The 14,407-nt window shown below is 54.7% G+C and overlaps 1 protein-coding gene and 1 long non-coding RNA gene across 3 annotated transcripts; both read right to left on the reverse strand.

The window, feature by feature from the left end:
- Window positions 1-262: 262 nt before the first annotated feature.
- On the reverse strand, window positions 263-3,044 carry LOC101403557 (P2X purinoceptor 6-like). The gene is made up of 7 exons (XM_087423588.1): window positions 2,903-3,044; window positions 1,954-2,047; window positions 1,802-1,882; window positions 1,605-1,721; window positions 1,349-1,420; window positions 808-922; window positions 263-346 (listed from the first exon to the last, which is right to left on the reverse strand). The coding sequence occupies exons 1-7, from the start codon at window positions 3,042-3,044 to the stop codon at window positions 263-265; spliced, it is 705 nt and encodes a 234-aa protein (XP_087279714.1).
- A 6,712-nt stretch (window positions 3,045-9,756) lies between these two features.
- On the reverse strand, window positions 9,757-13,305 carry LOC147912428 (uncharacterized). 2 transcript variants are annotated; one of them, XR_015549942.1, is made up of 4 exons: window positions 13,243-13,305; window positions 11,964-12,205; window positions 11,216-11,399; window positions 9,757-11,095 (listed from the first exon to the last, which is right to left on the reverse strand). It is a non-coding gene; the product is annotated as an uncharacterized LOC147912428 (long non-coding RNA). The 2 variants fall into 2 exon arrangements; XR_015549943.1 differs by lacking the exon at window positions 13,243-13,305 and having other exon boundaries at window positions 12,039-12,897.
- Window positions 13,306-14,407: the final 1,102 nt, after the last annotated feature.

Here is a 14,407-nt window from a genome sequence, read left to right on the forward strand (position 1 = left end):
TTCTGTGGTCCCCAGGCAGCACCCCGCCGAGGCTGGAGTTGGGGGAGGGACAGTCTATCTAGGAGCTAAAAGGTGGAGTTCTCACCGCACCCCACCCCCTATCTTGGTCCTGCTAAGGCTTCATCCACAAGTCCCCAAGGCAGGCCCCCACCCTTCCCAACCCCCAAACCCTAACCAGCAGAGAAAGGCTCCAGGCCTCTGGAATGGGCTGGCAAGTGCCCAGCTCCCAGCAGCAGCAGTGGGGGCAGGTGCTGGGCCCCCTCTAAGGCACCTGGACAGCCGTATGTGGGGGTGGGGAAGCCGGCTCTGTCTGCTCAGGGTTGGCAATGCCCTTGAGGGCCTTTCCCTAGAGATGAGGACAGCAGGTCAGGGCTCCAGTCACCATCCTCCAAAGAGTAGCCAAGGGTCCAGGTAGGCCCGCAGCTCCCCTCCTCAGACTTGGTCCTCCAGGAGAAATGGGCTTCCCCATCTATGTACAGCAGCAGCAGGTCACAGGAGAAGGTGATCTGGGAGAGGCAGGGCAGACCCACGTCCTGGCCCCCAACCTGCCATCCCTCCGCCTCCCCAGCCCTCACCCGGACAATCATGTCAGCACAGAGGGCTCAGGTATGCACTTGGGAGGGCACGTGCCAGCAGCCAGAGGGAGCCACGTTGGCCAGACTACCCACACCAAGCTAAGCAGCTTCAGTGCCCAGAGTGAGGGCTGTGGGGATGAGCCTGAATTTCCCTGCCTGAGGGAGACCTGGGCTGAGCCTCTCCGGCTGTGGATGGTGCCCCCTCCTACTCCTTACGCCTAACCACTCCCACCCACTCCAGGCTGTCCCCTGCCTCCCCAGTGACAAGAATGTCTAAGTAGACCCCATAGAGCCTGAGCAGGCTCCGGGCCTCCACTCCTGAGGCCTCCCACCAGTGAGCGGCTGTCCTGGGGGCAGGAGGGAGTCTAGTGACCTGCTCTGGCCACTCCTGGGATGGACTGTCCCTCACAGGCCTCATCTTCCTCATCCATTGACTCCATCCACCCCCAGCCTGAGTCCTGAATCTCAGACCTGTGTCATTGCTGAGGACACAGGGGACAAGCCCCCTGTGTTATGGAGGGAGATACTGGAGGCAGATGGAGTGGAGGAGGGACTGAGGTGAAGGGTCCCAGCTGCAGCAGGGGTGTGGGGACATATGGGATGGAGGCCAAAGGGCTCAGGAGGGAGGCTGGACGGAGCCTGTGCTGTGGGACCTGGAGCTGAGAGCGCCCCCTCTCGCCCTGGGGACCCCTCCACACACAGCAGAGCGTCCAGAGGGATGGGCCAGGCTGGGGTCTGTCCTGGCCGCCACAGGAGGACAGGTGAAGGCAGACCTGGCTGAGGAGCAGTAGGGGACAGTGGGGCTGCACCTGAAGCCGTAGCTCATCTCCTGTAGCTGGAAGGAACTGTGAGGCCACGGTGGGAGTCCCCGGCACCAGGTCACAATGGCAGCAGACGTGGATGCCCACAGCCCCGCCCTGCACACAGTGTATCACTGCTCCAGCAGCACACAGGCAGGGACCCTCTCCCCAAGTCCTCCAAGAACCCTGTCCCTCACGGAGCCACCAGCAACACCAAGTCCTCACAGACCCCTCCAGCCGCAGCCACGAGGTCCCTGATGCGGAACACGGGGCAGTGGAGCTGAAGTGTAAGTCACAGTAGCAGCGCTTGAAATAGGTGGCGTCCCAGGTCTCCAAGGGATTGGACCTGAGAGGGAGTAGGGCCAGGGGGTCAGCCCAGGGAGGGGACAAGGAGGAACTGGGGCAGCCAGGACCCACTATGCTGACCTGGAGAAGTTGAACTTGCTGAAGGTGATAGGGTTTTTCATGAACAGCATGAGGTTCTCAGCCTGGACTAGCAGGGGCTTCCTGCAGGTGGGGGAGGTCAGGGGCAGGCTCTGCTGGTCCTGGGACCTGCTCTGGGTGTTGGGGACACTTACACGGGCACAGTGTCACTTTCTATGGGACACCAGCCCCGGATCTCACAGGGCCTGTGGGTCCCATTGAACTCCACACACTGGCCTGTTTTGATGCCTTGAAAACAAGACAAACTCCAGGCCCTCAAGTCTCCACACGGCCTGGGGAGGGAGTGGGCAGGGGGCTGTTGGCAGAAAGAAGAGATGCAGAGGCACCACCAGGCCCACAGTGGGAGCCACGTGGGGTCCCAGCACGGCCCCCCGAACCCCACTCCCAGTGGAGGCGCTGGAAGACAGGCCCACAGTTACCGTGGCTGTGCGTCCCCGTCTCCCCTCAGCACAAACCTCGCCAGCCCAGCGGTTCACAGTGGGATGGAGGGTGCTGAGGTGGTGAGAGAGCAGAGTTGTCCAGGCCCAGGAGGCGTATCCCATTCGTGAAACAGCCCTGCAATCTCCAGGGACACGCCCCTCCCCCTCTTAGCCCCCAAGGTCCCCTGAGTTTGGGGGCACATGGGAAAGCTGGAGGGTGCAAATAAAAGGAGGTGGTCAGAGGTGCGAGGGTGAGCAGCCCCGAACAGATCGGGGTGCAGTGCTGTATCCCAAGGCAGAGCAAGACTCCTTCCCTCCTGATAGTTCTGTCCCCAGTGGGGGCAGAAGTGACTCCTCGAGGCCCAGCTCCTCTGGTCCTATTCAGATGACAGAATAGGGAAGGTGGAGGGACTCGGGGAGGGTAAGTTCAAGCCAGGGTGGAGATGCTGGGCGTGGCGGACAAAGGTAGGGACCCTCATCAGAGGGCCTGTAGGGAAGTGGGACCCCACACACTGACCAAGGGACCACAGGCCAGTCCCTTCCCAGCTTGTTCTGCTGTGAAACAGGGACATTAGTGCCTGCACATGGTCACAGAGTTCTGGGCATCAGCTTGGAGGGGACAGTGGCAAATATGCTGGGAGTCCCAGACCCGGAGAGGAAGCACCCTCAAGTGTCAGGCACTCATACAGACAAGGTTCTGCCAGGCAGTGGGTGGACGCCACTGTCCAGGGCCCCAGGCTCAGGCGCAGCAGGAGGAATGCAGCACCAGGGTGGCAGGAAGAGCTCAGGGACTTGGTGGCCACCATCATGGAGAGGGAGGCTTCCCAGGATGGAAAGTAAGGGCTGGCAGGCTCTCATGGTGTCACCTGTGAGGGCTCAGCCTGGCTGCTGCGTGGAGCGCACCTGGGGGCCCACAAGCAGACCACAGGCACAGCGGGGGCAGCAGGGAAACCCGTCGGGAGACAGAATGGACAGGAGGAGGGGCAGGGAGGTAGGGAGCCGGGTCCAGCTTTGGTCCTGGTAGACGGCATGGCCCTCAGTGGATGGAAAGAGGCTGCACTGGGAGAGGGAGAGGGTTTCCTCTTGGACGTGGTGGGTGCGCATCAGGAGGCAGCTGTGCTCGGGGCAGGTTGTCACCGGGGCTACAACTGGGACATCAACAGAACAGAGGTGGAAACTGGGACTGTAGAGGATCTGGGTGGAGGGAGAAGGGGCCAGAAATGCAGGGTGGGAAGAGCAGAGGAGCCAGACCACAGGGCCCCAGGTCAGGGAGGAGAGCACTCAGGAGCTCCAGGCCCTGCCCTCTGCCCCTCCACCCCTCCCTCAAGCTCAAACCTTGAGTTCCCAGGCCCCCCACTCTTCCAGATGCAGCCTTTGTAAATGCAGTACCTCTGGCCTGGCTTCCTGACCTGTCCCCCTTGCCCACCTGGAAACCTCTTACACATCCCCGAGAGCCCTGTCCAGGGCCAATCCTCTATCAGGCCCTTCCTGAGCCCGGCCCTGTGACAGTGCCAGCACCCCCTCTGGCATCACATGCCCCTCTTGTACACACTCGCTGCGAGGGTGGGGTCAGAGGTGTCAGCGCATGGTAGCAGCACCGAGGCTCCCACCTGTGGCGGCTTCATGAAGTCGGCCATGTCCCACAGCCGGTTCCCCTGCTCCTCTATCTGGGTCATAGAAATTCCTTTGAGTTTGCCGATGACAGAAATCTGGGGTCCAGGTCCTGCTCCTGGTAGCCTTTTGTGGCGAGGAGGCGATGGGCAGTGTGGTGTGTCCCGGCACTCGGTGAGCAGTGGCAGAGCTGGGCCCCACCCACTCAGCCTCTACACCCTGTAGGCTCCCAGCACAGCGTTCAGCTCCCCGCATCTTCTCCAGCCTCATTTCCACCCCAAACAGCCTGCACAGGCCAGAAGCCCCGGCCATGCATCGGAGAGCCAGGGCTCTCACACAAGATGCCCACCACCACCTCCTTCACCAGCCTTCACCCTCCCCTGCCCCGTCCAGACCCAGCTCCCTCCTTAAAGGCTCCCCTGACCCAGCCACCACTGTGGTCTTTCTCAGGGGCCCCAGGGCTCCAGCTCTCACAGGTGTCAGGGACTACCTCCTGCCCCTCCCAGGGCCTCCTGGGCAGAGTGAGACCCATCCTGCTCTGTGTCCAGAGCCCAACACGGGGCTGGGGACAAGGCCTAGGAAAGGAGGCAGGTGGGCTCACAGGAGGACACGAGCACGCGGCTTGCTCTTGTACCTGCTGCCTCGAGACAGACGGAGATCCTTCATTCTGCCTCCAACCTGTCCCAACCTGCCTCCTCCACTGCCACCAGTCCAGCCCCTGAGGAGTCACACCCCCACCCCTCAGCCCAGCAGGACCAGTCACGGTCCCTCCAGCCAACCTGCCCAGGAGCCACTCTCTTAGCCCACCACGGAGACCATGACCCCGAGCTGCAGCAGCCTCTGTGGGGCGCCCATCCCCCAGTTCCTGGTCAACACCTACTTCTCAGTTTGTAATCCAGAAGCCCCAGCCTGTCACAGCCCATCGGGGGCCCATGCCCTCAGCTCCTGCCGGCTGCCGGGGAGCAGGGTCAGCAGAGCAGCTGCAGCCCCCGCTGAACGGGAGGTAAAGCAGGCGCCCAGGCCAGGCCAGGCCAGCAGCTGGTAAAGGGACACTCCCACTGGGGGCAGGACCCAGCCCCAACCCCGCCCTGGGCTCAGTCCCTACCCCCAGCTGCCCTGGGCCTCCCTTCCTCTCTGACTCCCTCTGCCTGGCCCTGGGGCTCAGAGAGGAGCAGCCCTTCCCCTGCCCTTTGGCCTCACTTCCTTGGTGTATGACAGGATGACAGGTGTTTTAGGTACTTTGAGAGGGCAGCAGGAGGAGACAGGAGCCCAGAGGAGGGACCAAGGAAAGCATAAAGAAGAAGGCACCTCTGAGCTGACACCCGCAGATTCTGAAGTTCAAGAAGCACAGCTGGGGAGGAATGTTCCTGGAGGAGGAAGCTGCATATGCGACGCTGGAGCCTGAGAGAGAACTGGGACCCAGAGAGTGGGAGCGTGACTCTGGCTCTAGAGAGGAGGGTGGCTAGCTCTGCGAGGTTCCCAGCCCCTCCTGTGCGATGCCCCGCAGAGCTGCCACAGCCCCCTAGCACAGGGACTAAAGCCCAGCTCTGGAGTCAGGCACCGTCCACAGTCCATGGAAAGGGGGGTGATCCTGGACCCACACGTGATGGCAGGGGAACAAGTGCTCACAAGGCGTCCAGTGCTGCACTAGGCCCAGGGTGCACCCCCTTCTGTGCCCTGGCCAGTAGATGGCTCAAGGTCAACACAGGCCCTTGGCGGTTTCCATAGCACCAACAGCACAGGGTTGCTGGGGTGACTGCCCCCAGTCGCGTGTCTCTACTGGCTGCTGTGGTGCACCTGTTCACCTCATGCCACACTGGACTGGTCCATGCAGCTGGCGGGTCCACTCACACCCCTGAGCTGTGCTCTAGGAGGGGCCTGGGTCAGTCTTAGCCTCAGTGCTCGCAACTGCGAAGTGGGTATAACCACGAGGGGTCCCTGCCAGAGGTCTGGGGAGAGTGAAGAGCAGGAGGAGGAGGCGGCGGCTGCTGGGCGTCCTGCAGGGGTCCTGGAGGCTGAGGGGGGCTCGGACTCAGATTTGGACCTTGACCTGCAGATAGAAGTTGCCTTGGGCAGGGGTTAGGCCTATGTTCTCACCTTGGGGGCTTCTATGCAGGAGTGGAGGAGGCAGGCTGGGGCCGAGGGAGCAGAGGACCCCTGTCTAGCAGAGAGCGCATCCCTCTGTGGGACCCCTTCAGGGCAGCCGGTGGCTCCTCCAGCCCCCTGCCCTCCTGGAAATGCTCTTGGCAGCATCAGTTGTTCCACCATCAGAACACGCTTCCAGAATGATGTTAAAATGCAAAAACCTAGCCAAACTGCCTATGACAGGGTGTCCCACCTCCTCTTGAAATGGGATCAGGGCTGGGTTTTCCCAACCCACAGGAGAAACTAAGCCGATGGATGCATAGAATTTAGAGAAGGAATAAACAAAGGTAAAATAAAACAGTGTTCAGTATTTTTCTTATTCTTAACTGATCTAAAGGATTCCTTTTGTTCAAAATAATAATTGTAAAAATAAATTTAGTGATAATAAGTCATGGATAAGAGAAATGCAGGAGAGCCATTTTATAAGGGATGGGAGGGAGGAAATGGGGAGACTCTAAGGGAGCCGCACTAACCACAAAGAAACACAGTGTTATTTCAAAGTGAACTGAGCTTAGTTGTAAATTTATATTGTAAGCTCTAGGAAAACCATTTAAAAATTGTAAAAGAAGTATAATTGATATGCTAAAAGAAAAAAGGAATCATATAAAATGCTCAATTAAAACCAGAGAAGACAAAAATAATTTAAACAGTACAAGACAAAAAAAAGAAAGATCAAAAGCAATGGATAGAAACAGTTGCAAATATGGTGGATATTAATCCAACTATATCAAAGATCACTTTAAATAGAAATGGTCTAAATACAGCCATTAAGAGACAGAGACCATCAGAATGAATTAAAAAACTAAGAACGAACCATATGCTGTCCACAGAAAACTAAGAACGAACCATATGCTGTCCACAGAAACCCATCTTCATTATAAACACAGAGAGAGGTTAGAAGTAAAGGACAGAACAAGATCAGCCAGGAACACACATCCAGAGAAAGCTAGAAGAGCTGTATTAATTTCAGACAAAGCCAACTTCAGAACAAGGAAAATTCTCAGGGATAAAGAGAGGCATTCCATCATGTTAAAGGGGTCACTTCTACAAGAAGACCTAACAGTCCTTAATGTACATGCATCTAACAACAGAAAACAAAAATATTGAGGAAAAACCAATAAAACTGCAAGGAGAAATAGACAAATCCACTATCCTAGAGGACAGACACAGAAACAGACAAATCCACCACTACAGCAGAAAACACTGCTCTCTCAGGAACTGATAGATGCAGCAGGAGAAAACCAGTAATGACAAACTGAACTGTTCACCATCAATTGGATCTGATTAACATTTATAAAACACTGCATCCAACAAAGCAGAATACACAGTCTTCAAAAGCTCACATGAAACATTCACCAGACAGCCCACATTCTGGCTTAAAAAAGCCCACACCTCAGCAAATTTAAAACAACAGAAATCAGATAAAGTATGTTCTCAGACCAAAAAGCACTTCCAAGTAGGAAACAAAAACAGAAAGATAGCTGGAAAATCCCAAAATATTTGGAGATTAAACAAAACATGGATCAAAAAAAGAAGTCTCAAGAGAAATTGCAAATATTTTCCACTAAATGAAAATGAACATACAGCTTATCAAAACGTGTGGAACGCAGTGAAAGCAGTACCCAGAGGGAAATTTATAGCATTGCACGCATAGGGCCGGCCCCGTGGCTTGGCGGTTAAGTGCGTGTGCTCCGCTACTGGCGGCCCGGGTTCGGACCCCGGGTGTGCACCGACGCACCGCTTCTCTGGCCATGCTGAGGCCGCGTCCCACATACAGCAACTAGAAAGCTGTGCAACTATGACATACAACTATCCACTGGGGCTTTGGGGAAAAAAAGGAGGAGGATTGGCAATAGATTTAGCTCAGAGCCGGTCTTCCTCAGCAAAAAGAGGAGGATTAGCATGGATGTTAGCTCAGGGCTGATCTTCCTCAAAACAAAACAAAGCATTGCACGCATAGATTAGAAACAAGAAAGATCTGAAACAATAATCTAAGCTAGAGGAACAAGTAGAAAGTAAGCCTAAAACAAACAGAGAGGAAATAATAAAAATTACAGCAGAAATTAAGGACTCTGAAAATGGGAAATCAAGAGAAATCAATAAAAACAAAACCAGTTCTTTGAAAAGATCAAAAGCATGGATAAACCTCTAGCCAGGCTAACTGAAAACAAAAAGAGAGAGAAGCACAAATTACTAATATCAGAAATGAGAGAGGGGCTATGATTACTGATCCCATGAACATTAAAAGATACTAAATATTTGAACAGAGGAATGATATCTTCCCTGATGAGTTCTGTTGGATCTAGAGCAAATCTCCAAATGAACTCATTCAAATCTTCCCACAACCTTTTCACGTTTGCCTTTTAATTTATATATAAGCAAAATATTGACGGGACATGATTTAATGTCTAAATCATTTCCAACTAGTAAGACGCTATTATGGATAAATTAGACATCACCAAGATGCAAAACTTTTGGGATTCAAAGGACACCATTAAGACTGTTAAAAGACAATCCACAGTACAGAGAAAAACTTGCAACTCATACACCTGATAAGATACATCCCTAGAATATATAAAAGACCATGACAACTCAGTTATAAAAAGACAAATAACCCAATTTAAAAATGGGCCAATGAGCTGAACAGACACTTCTCCAAAGATATACAAATGGCCACTGAGCACATGAAAAGATATCAACATCATTAGCCATCAGAGAAACACCAATGAAAACCACAGTGAGATATCATTTCACACCCATAGGATGGCTATATCAGAAAGACAGATGTAAGTGTTGGTGAGGATGTGGGGAAACTGATACCCTCATACACTGCTGAAAGGAATGTAAATGGTGCAGTCACCTTGGAAAAACGTCTTGCAGGTATTCAAATAGTGAAACAGAGAGTTACCATGTGACCCAGCAATCCCACTCCCAGGTACACACCCAGAAGAAATGAAAGAAGATGTCCACGCAAAAACTTGTACAGGAATGTTCACAGCAGCAATATTCACAATAGCCAAAGTGTAGACACCACCCAAATGTCCATCAACTGAGAAACGGAGAAATACCCTGTGCTACAGCCACACAATGGATATTATTCAGCAATCAAAATCAATGAAGGGCTGACACATGCTACAACATGGATGGACCTTGAAACCATTATGCTGAGTGAAAGAAGCCAGACACAGAAGGTCACACATTGTACGATTCCACTGATATGGAATGTTCAAAATAGGCCAAACCATAGAAATAGAAAGTGAATTTGTGTTTGCCTAGTGGGGGTTAGAGGAAATGGGACTGTCTCCTAATGAGGAAGGTCTTTCTCTTGGAGGGATGATGAGAAGCTTCCAGAACCGACTGTGGTGATGTTGCAGAATTCTGTGAATATACTAAAAAACACTGAATTGCACACTTTCGAGTGTGACTTGTATTGTACGTGAACCATATCTCACTAAAGCTGTGACGATGATTAACAGACTGCATTGTGCATCGTCAACATAGAAAGTAACCCCCAGAAGGGAGCATAGAATCTTGTTCACTCACTTTAAAGGATCTGAACTAGGGCAACGGAAACCCAGAGGAATTCTATTAGTTAACATTCTAGGTACCAGGACATCCTGAAATATTCATGAGGCTTTCCATGTTTTAATGTTTTTTACAAGAAGGCACCTAAGGTTTAAAAAAACATATTCACAAGTGTCAAAGAGAATCATCACTCAGCGGGAGGGGAACATGGGGAAGTCATCAAATGGAAAAGAAGTGTAAGAGTTTGGGTCACAGGGATCTGCACCCTGAATATGAAAGTGGACCCACATTTATTACTGCTCCACCCCAAAGATGACCTCAGAAGTCAAACAGCCCAGTTAACAATATCTTTCAAAAGCATCAGTTTCTGAAAAACTAAAATATTAAGAAATAAATACTCTGCAATCGTCAAGAAATGAATCTTCTAAATTTCCAGTTTTAACACTAAAAACTCCTGAAGATTCCATTGCATACGCCTTGGAGTGACTCTCCTCCTCCTGGTTGGAGTGGATTCCGGAAGTGACAGATGCCTTAAGGATAAAACCGGAAATAATTCAACAGTCTTTTTAAAAGGCTATTTGTTGATCCTGAATCTAATCCTAAACTTTGTACCAGAAAACAGACATCAATGCAGATCACCAGAACCAGCAGGCAGAGCAGCAAAGGATCATGAATAATTCAGTACTTCTGCGGTGATAGTTCAGGACTTGTGTCTATTAAGATTCATCAGGCTTTAATGTACTTTTCACGAGTGATCAAAAACACATTCAGATTTGTCACAAAGGTGTGTTCCTGTTCTTGACACCAATCTTTTTCCCCTTCAGTTCACGTGACCATCACCGACCGACCACAGTACACTCCCCTGGGCGCACACCGCTCAGCTGGGCCAAGGTGCCTGAGGTGCTGGAGCCACACAAGTCCCCGCTGCTTAGCCAGGTGACACCTCCAACATCCGCCTCCTCCACTTCTGTCCTGGGCAGGTCAGTAGGACCCACCCCCACCCCAGCCTGGGGGCTCTCAGGTGGCTGTCATGACCCAAAGTTTAATGACTTTGGGGGGCTTAGGGTCACCAAGTATGAATACATAAAGAAGCTACTCTCTACGCACATGATGATCATATCAAGGAACATTCTTGACACTAAAAAGGAATGATGTTGTTTCCAGAATAAAGGACAGACCTTCCCGCGAAACAGCAGTTGCCAAGCTTCCCCTGACGTGTGTGTGTACATAATATATGAATCACATTCACCCACACCTTTCTGAGGGGTTTCCTCCTCTCTAGATGTAGATGATGAGAAACCCGCCTCCCAGGGGTGTGGTAGAATTAAGCACGGGGACAGTGTTGGATCCCGTCCCAGCACAGAGTAAGAGGGAAGAAGTGTCAGCCACCTGATTCTCACACACACGTCTCCTCCTGACCGTGATCTGCTCACTGCCCTCCGTCAGGGAAGACTGTCATGGGCCAGCCTGGAGCAGAGCCTGGCCGTAGGAACCAGGCCTTGGAGAGGCCTGGGTGGGGACAGCAGGTCACCAGGCAGGGGCCCCATGGCTTCATTTGTACAACGCAGGGACAGCCCTTGGAATGCAAAGAAGGAAACGCTGAGGGCAGGGGGAGCCCCAGCAGGCAGGTGCCTCAGGTCCCCAGGAAGAGCAGAACCGCAGCCCCCACCACAGCAGGAAGGCCCGAGAGTCTTACCCAAGCGCAGGAGCCCATGGCTAACTGCATGCAGCCCCACAGGAAGGCCAGCAGCACAGCACAGGCGGGCTCATGGATGGTGCAGAAGGAGACCAGGAGGGACATGACGGCCGTGGGACCCAGAGTCACATCCCGGGAGGTTCCCAGGAAGAAATACACCCATGAAGGCAGAGCAGAGGCCGTACTGTTGGGGAGAGAGAGGGATGAGCACCAAGGAGGCACGTGGCACGCCCACGGTGTCCCTGGTACAGACATCTGAGCACAGGGGTCTGTGTGTCCACTGGGTACTTTGGGCACACCAGCGCACACAGGCAGGGTAAACACCCCCCTTCTGCCATCTACGGGTGTGACCTGCAGGGATCAGGGGACCTCTTTTCTCCCCGCACCCAAACTTGCGGGAGCACAAAGGCCTGTGAGCTTCTGTGTGAGTGTGAGTCTGAGAAAGCGATCTTAAGGCTGCAGTGAGTCATCCCGCTGCCCCATCAGGAAATCCAGAACTAGCCGGGTGCCTAAGTGTGACAAGTGTGACAAGAGCAGTTACAGGGACGAGTGTCTGTCCAAAGGCAGTGACAGGCTCTAGATTGTAAACCAAGGCTTCTTGGCCCCATGGGGCTGGAACCCTGGGCACCATGCTTGTCTGGAGGACATACTATGCATTTCTACTCTGCTTCTGGGTGGGCTCTGAGGCTTGGAGTGGGGAAAGGGCCTGGGGAGTACATGTGGCCGGCAGCAAGGAGAGACATCTCACCTGGGGGAGGAGTCAGGCCACCTCAGCATAGGCCAGCGCCTGGGGAATGACCTCGAGCCCCCCCCTCCCGAGAACCTGGCGATAAAGTCCATCTTCAGCCACTGCACAGAGTAGTGGGACAGCCAGGCGGGGATGGGCAGCTTTCTCTGCAGGGCCGCAGGGGGGCAGCAGCGGGCTGGGCTGGGCCAGGCAGGGGCCTGAGGGCCTGGCCTGACTCAGCACCTTCACAGGAGAGGGCGTGCCTGGGGGCAACACAGACCAGCAGTCAGGGTCCAGGCTTCAAAGAACCCAGCAATAGGGCCGGGAGTCCAGGGGCATCAGGAGAAGCACAATCTGTCTCCCCTCCAGGGGGTCTGACCCAGATGGTTAAATTCCCTCCTGCTGGTCTGAGAGGGGAAGCCAACCACCTGTGCAGAGGGGGCCTCAACCAAAGGTGGAGTGTCCCTCTCCCTTGCTCACTGCTCCCCCTGAACCCCATCTGCCCAAATCCTAGGTGCCATCTCTCCCTCCATCAACGCTGGCCGGGAAGAATGTGAGAAAGGATTTCTCAATGAGAAGCCTAAACGCTAATTAGACTCAAGGTTTCTCCTCCCGGGAGAATTTGTTTGCTTTTTTTTTTTCCTCCTCAGAGAACTTAACCGGGAGCAGTGCAGAGAGAAGCAGGGTGCAGGGGGCTACCCTCGCCTGGCTGGTGGGGTGTGGGTGGCGTGACTGGAGGCCCTAAGGGACCAGAGGATTTCCACGCGTGCACCATGGGGGGGCTCCAGCCATAAGGGGGACTGTAGCACTGGAGGGGGTGTCTCCCATCCTGAGGCCCCTTCTTACCCAACCCCCACCTGTGGCATTTGCATCGCTATAAAGGTCCCAGGAGTTCTAGTTGCTTCTGGAGAACTTTAGAGGCTCCTCGATTAATTCAGGGTGCGCAGCGTCCTCTAGGATCCTGGCGCCCCCTGTCGCAGAGGCGGCCCCAGACCCCCCTCACCCCGGACCCCCGAGCCTGCTCTGAGCAGAACCCGGCCCCCACCCCCCAAGCCGCCTGCCTGAACCCTGGGGTCTTAGGGTCGGGATCCACGCCGGCGAACGGTCCGCGGCCCGCCGGCCCAGCAAGGCGGAGGGCGGCGGGGACGCCGGTGGGGACGCGCTGGGTGGGGAATGGGGTCCCCGGTGGAGGCGCCCGCACACTCGGACCCACACCGCCCCTCCCGTCCGCCGCCCCCGGGGGACCCCGGCCCGTCCCCGGCAGCTCGCCCACCCCGTCCCGGGCCCGCAGCGGACTCACCTGGCGCCGCAGCTCGCGCTCTCTGAACGTTGCCTCAGCCGCGTCCGCAGGAAGCACAGAGGCAAGTGGACCGAGAGGCGCGGGCAGAGCCCCCAGGGGCGGGGCCTGAGGTGCACGTGTCGTCAGGGCGGGGCCTGGAAGTCCGGGGGTGGGGCTTGACGAGCAGGTGCCCTCGGGGCTGGGCGGAAGCTGGGCGGGGTCTGGCGGAAACCTTCTCCCCGCGCCGAGCTGGGCCCAGTAGCTGCTTCCCTGAGCTGTCTGGGGCTGGGCAATGGCCCAGTCAGTGGGCATTGCTTATGGGGACAGTGGTGCCAATCTGTGTCCAGGCCTCCCTGATTTTTCTTATACCCGAGATTCCCCACCCTCAGCTACCCTGGCACAGACTGGAGGGCGGGGTGAGGGAGGCCTCTGTGTTTTGGTTTTCAGAGGCCATCCCCGCGTGGTTGGGTCCTGTGGTCACATTGACGAGGCCTGGCTCTGGTGTGGGAACGGGCTGTGTTCTGCCTGGAGCAGCCCTCACCACTCGGGGCACCCCAGCCCCACACTGAGGCAGTGAGCAGGGTGGCGGGGGACACGAAGCCGAGAGCTGATTGATGCCGCTAATGAAGGAAGTAAATTATATTAAAAATTTAGAAGTTAATACCTTAGAGACAGGCACCTCCACACCCTAAGGATTCCTGGTATAAGGGGGAACGTTTATCGATCCTGACTGACTCTATTCATGGAAGACTCACCCTAAACTGTTCGAGGAAAATTGAGAACAAGAGAGTGCTCCAGAGGGATAAGTTTGGGCGGGTCGGGGTGGAGGGGGTCCAGATGGGGACGCGTGTGTGTAACCTGATAATCGCTTCGCGCCATAGCAATTCGCGCCATAAAATGTAACTGTTTAAATGTTTTAAATTAGCCAATCATGTAAGACCGCGCCAACCTTTTCCCCCTTTATGCTTCCGAATCCTATAAAAGAGCTTGCCCCTTAAGGTTCGGGGTCGACTCCTCTGTCTCCTGCGAGAGATACGTGTCGACCCGGAGCTCCGCTTAATAAACCTCTTGCGTTTGCATCAAGATCCGTCTTCTGTGTCTGTGGGTCCGCACCTTCCCGAGACTGGAGTTGGGGTTTCCTTTTTGGGATCCTACATTTGGGGGCTCGTCCGGGATCTGCGCGGTC

This window comes from Ceratotherium simum, chromosome 35 (genome assembly GCF_057802395.1).
Source record: "Ceratotherium simum simum isolate JZ-2026a chromosome 35, ASM5780239v1, whole genome shotgun sequence".
Classification (NCBI taxonomy): Eukaryota; Metazoa; Chordata; class Mammalia; order Perissodactyla; family Rhinocerotidae; genus Ceratotherium; species Ceratotherium simum.

Bases quoted from the DNA above. Each gene is read 5' to 3' on its own strand.
- LOC101403557 (XM_087423588.1), bottom strand. From the start codon at position 3,044: ATGGTGGCCACCAAGTCCCTGAGCTCTTCCTGCCACCCTGGTGCTGCA. The intron at 2,048-2,902 runs GTGCTTCCTCTC...CTTGTTTTCAAG, and splicing joins TGAGTGCCTGACACTTGAGG to GCATCAAAACAGGCCAGTGT. The intron at 1,722-1,801 runs GTCAGCATAGTG...ACTCCCTCTCAG, and splicing joins AGCAAGTTCAACTTCTCCAG to GTCCAATCCCTTGGAGACCT.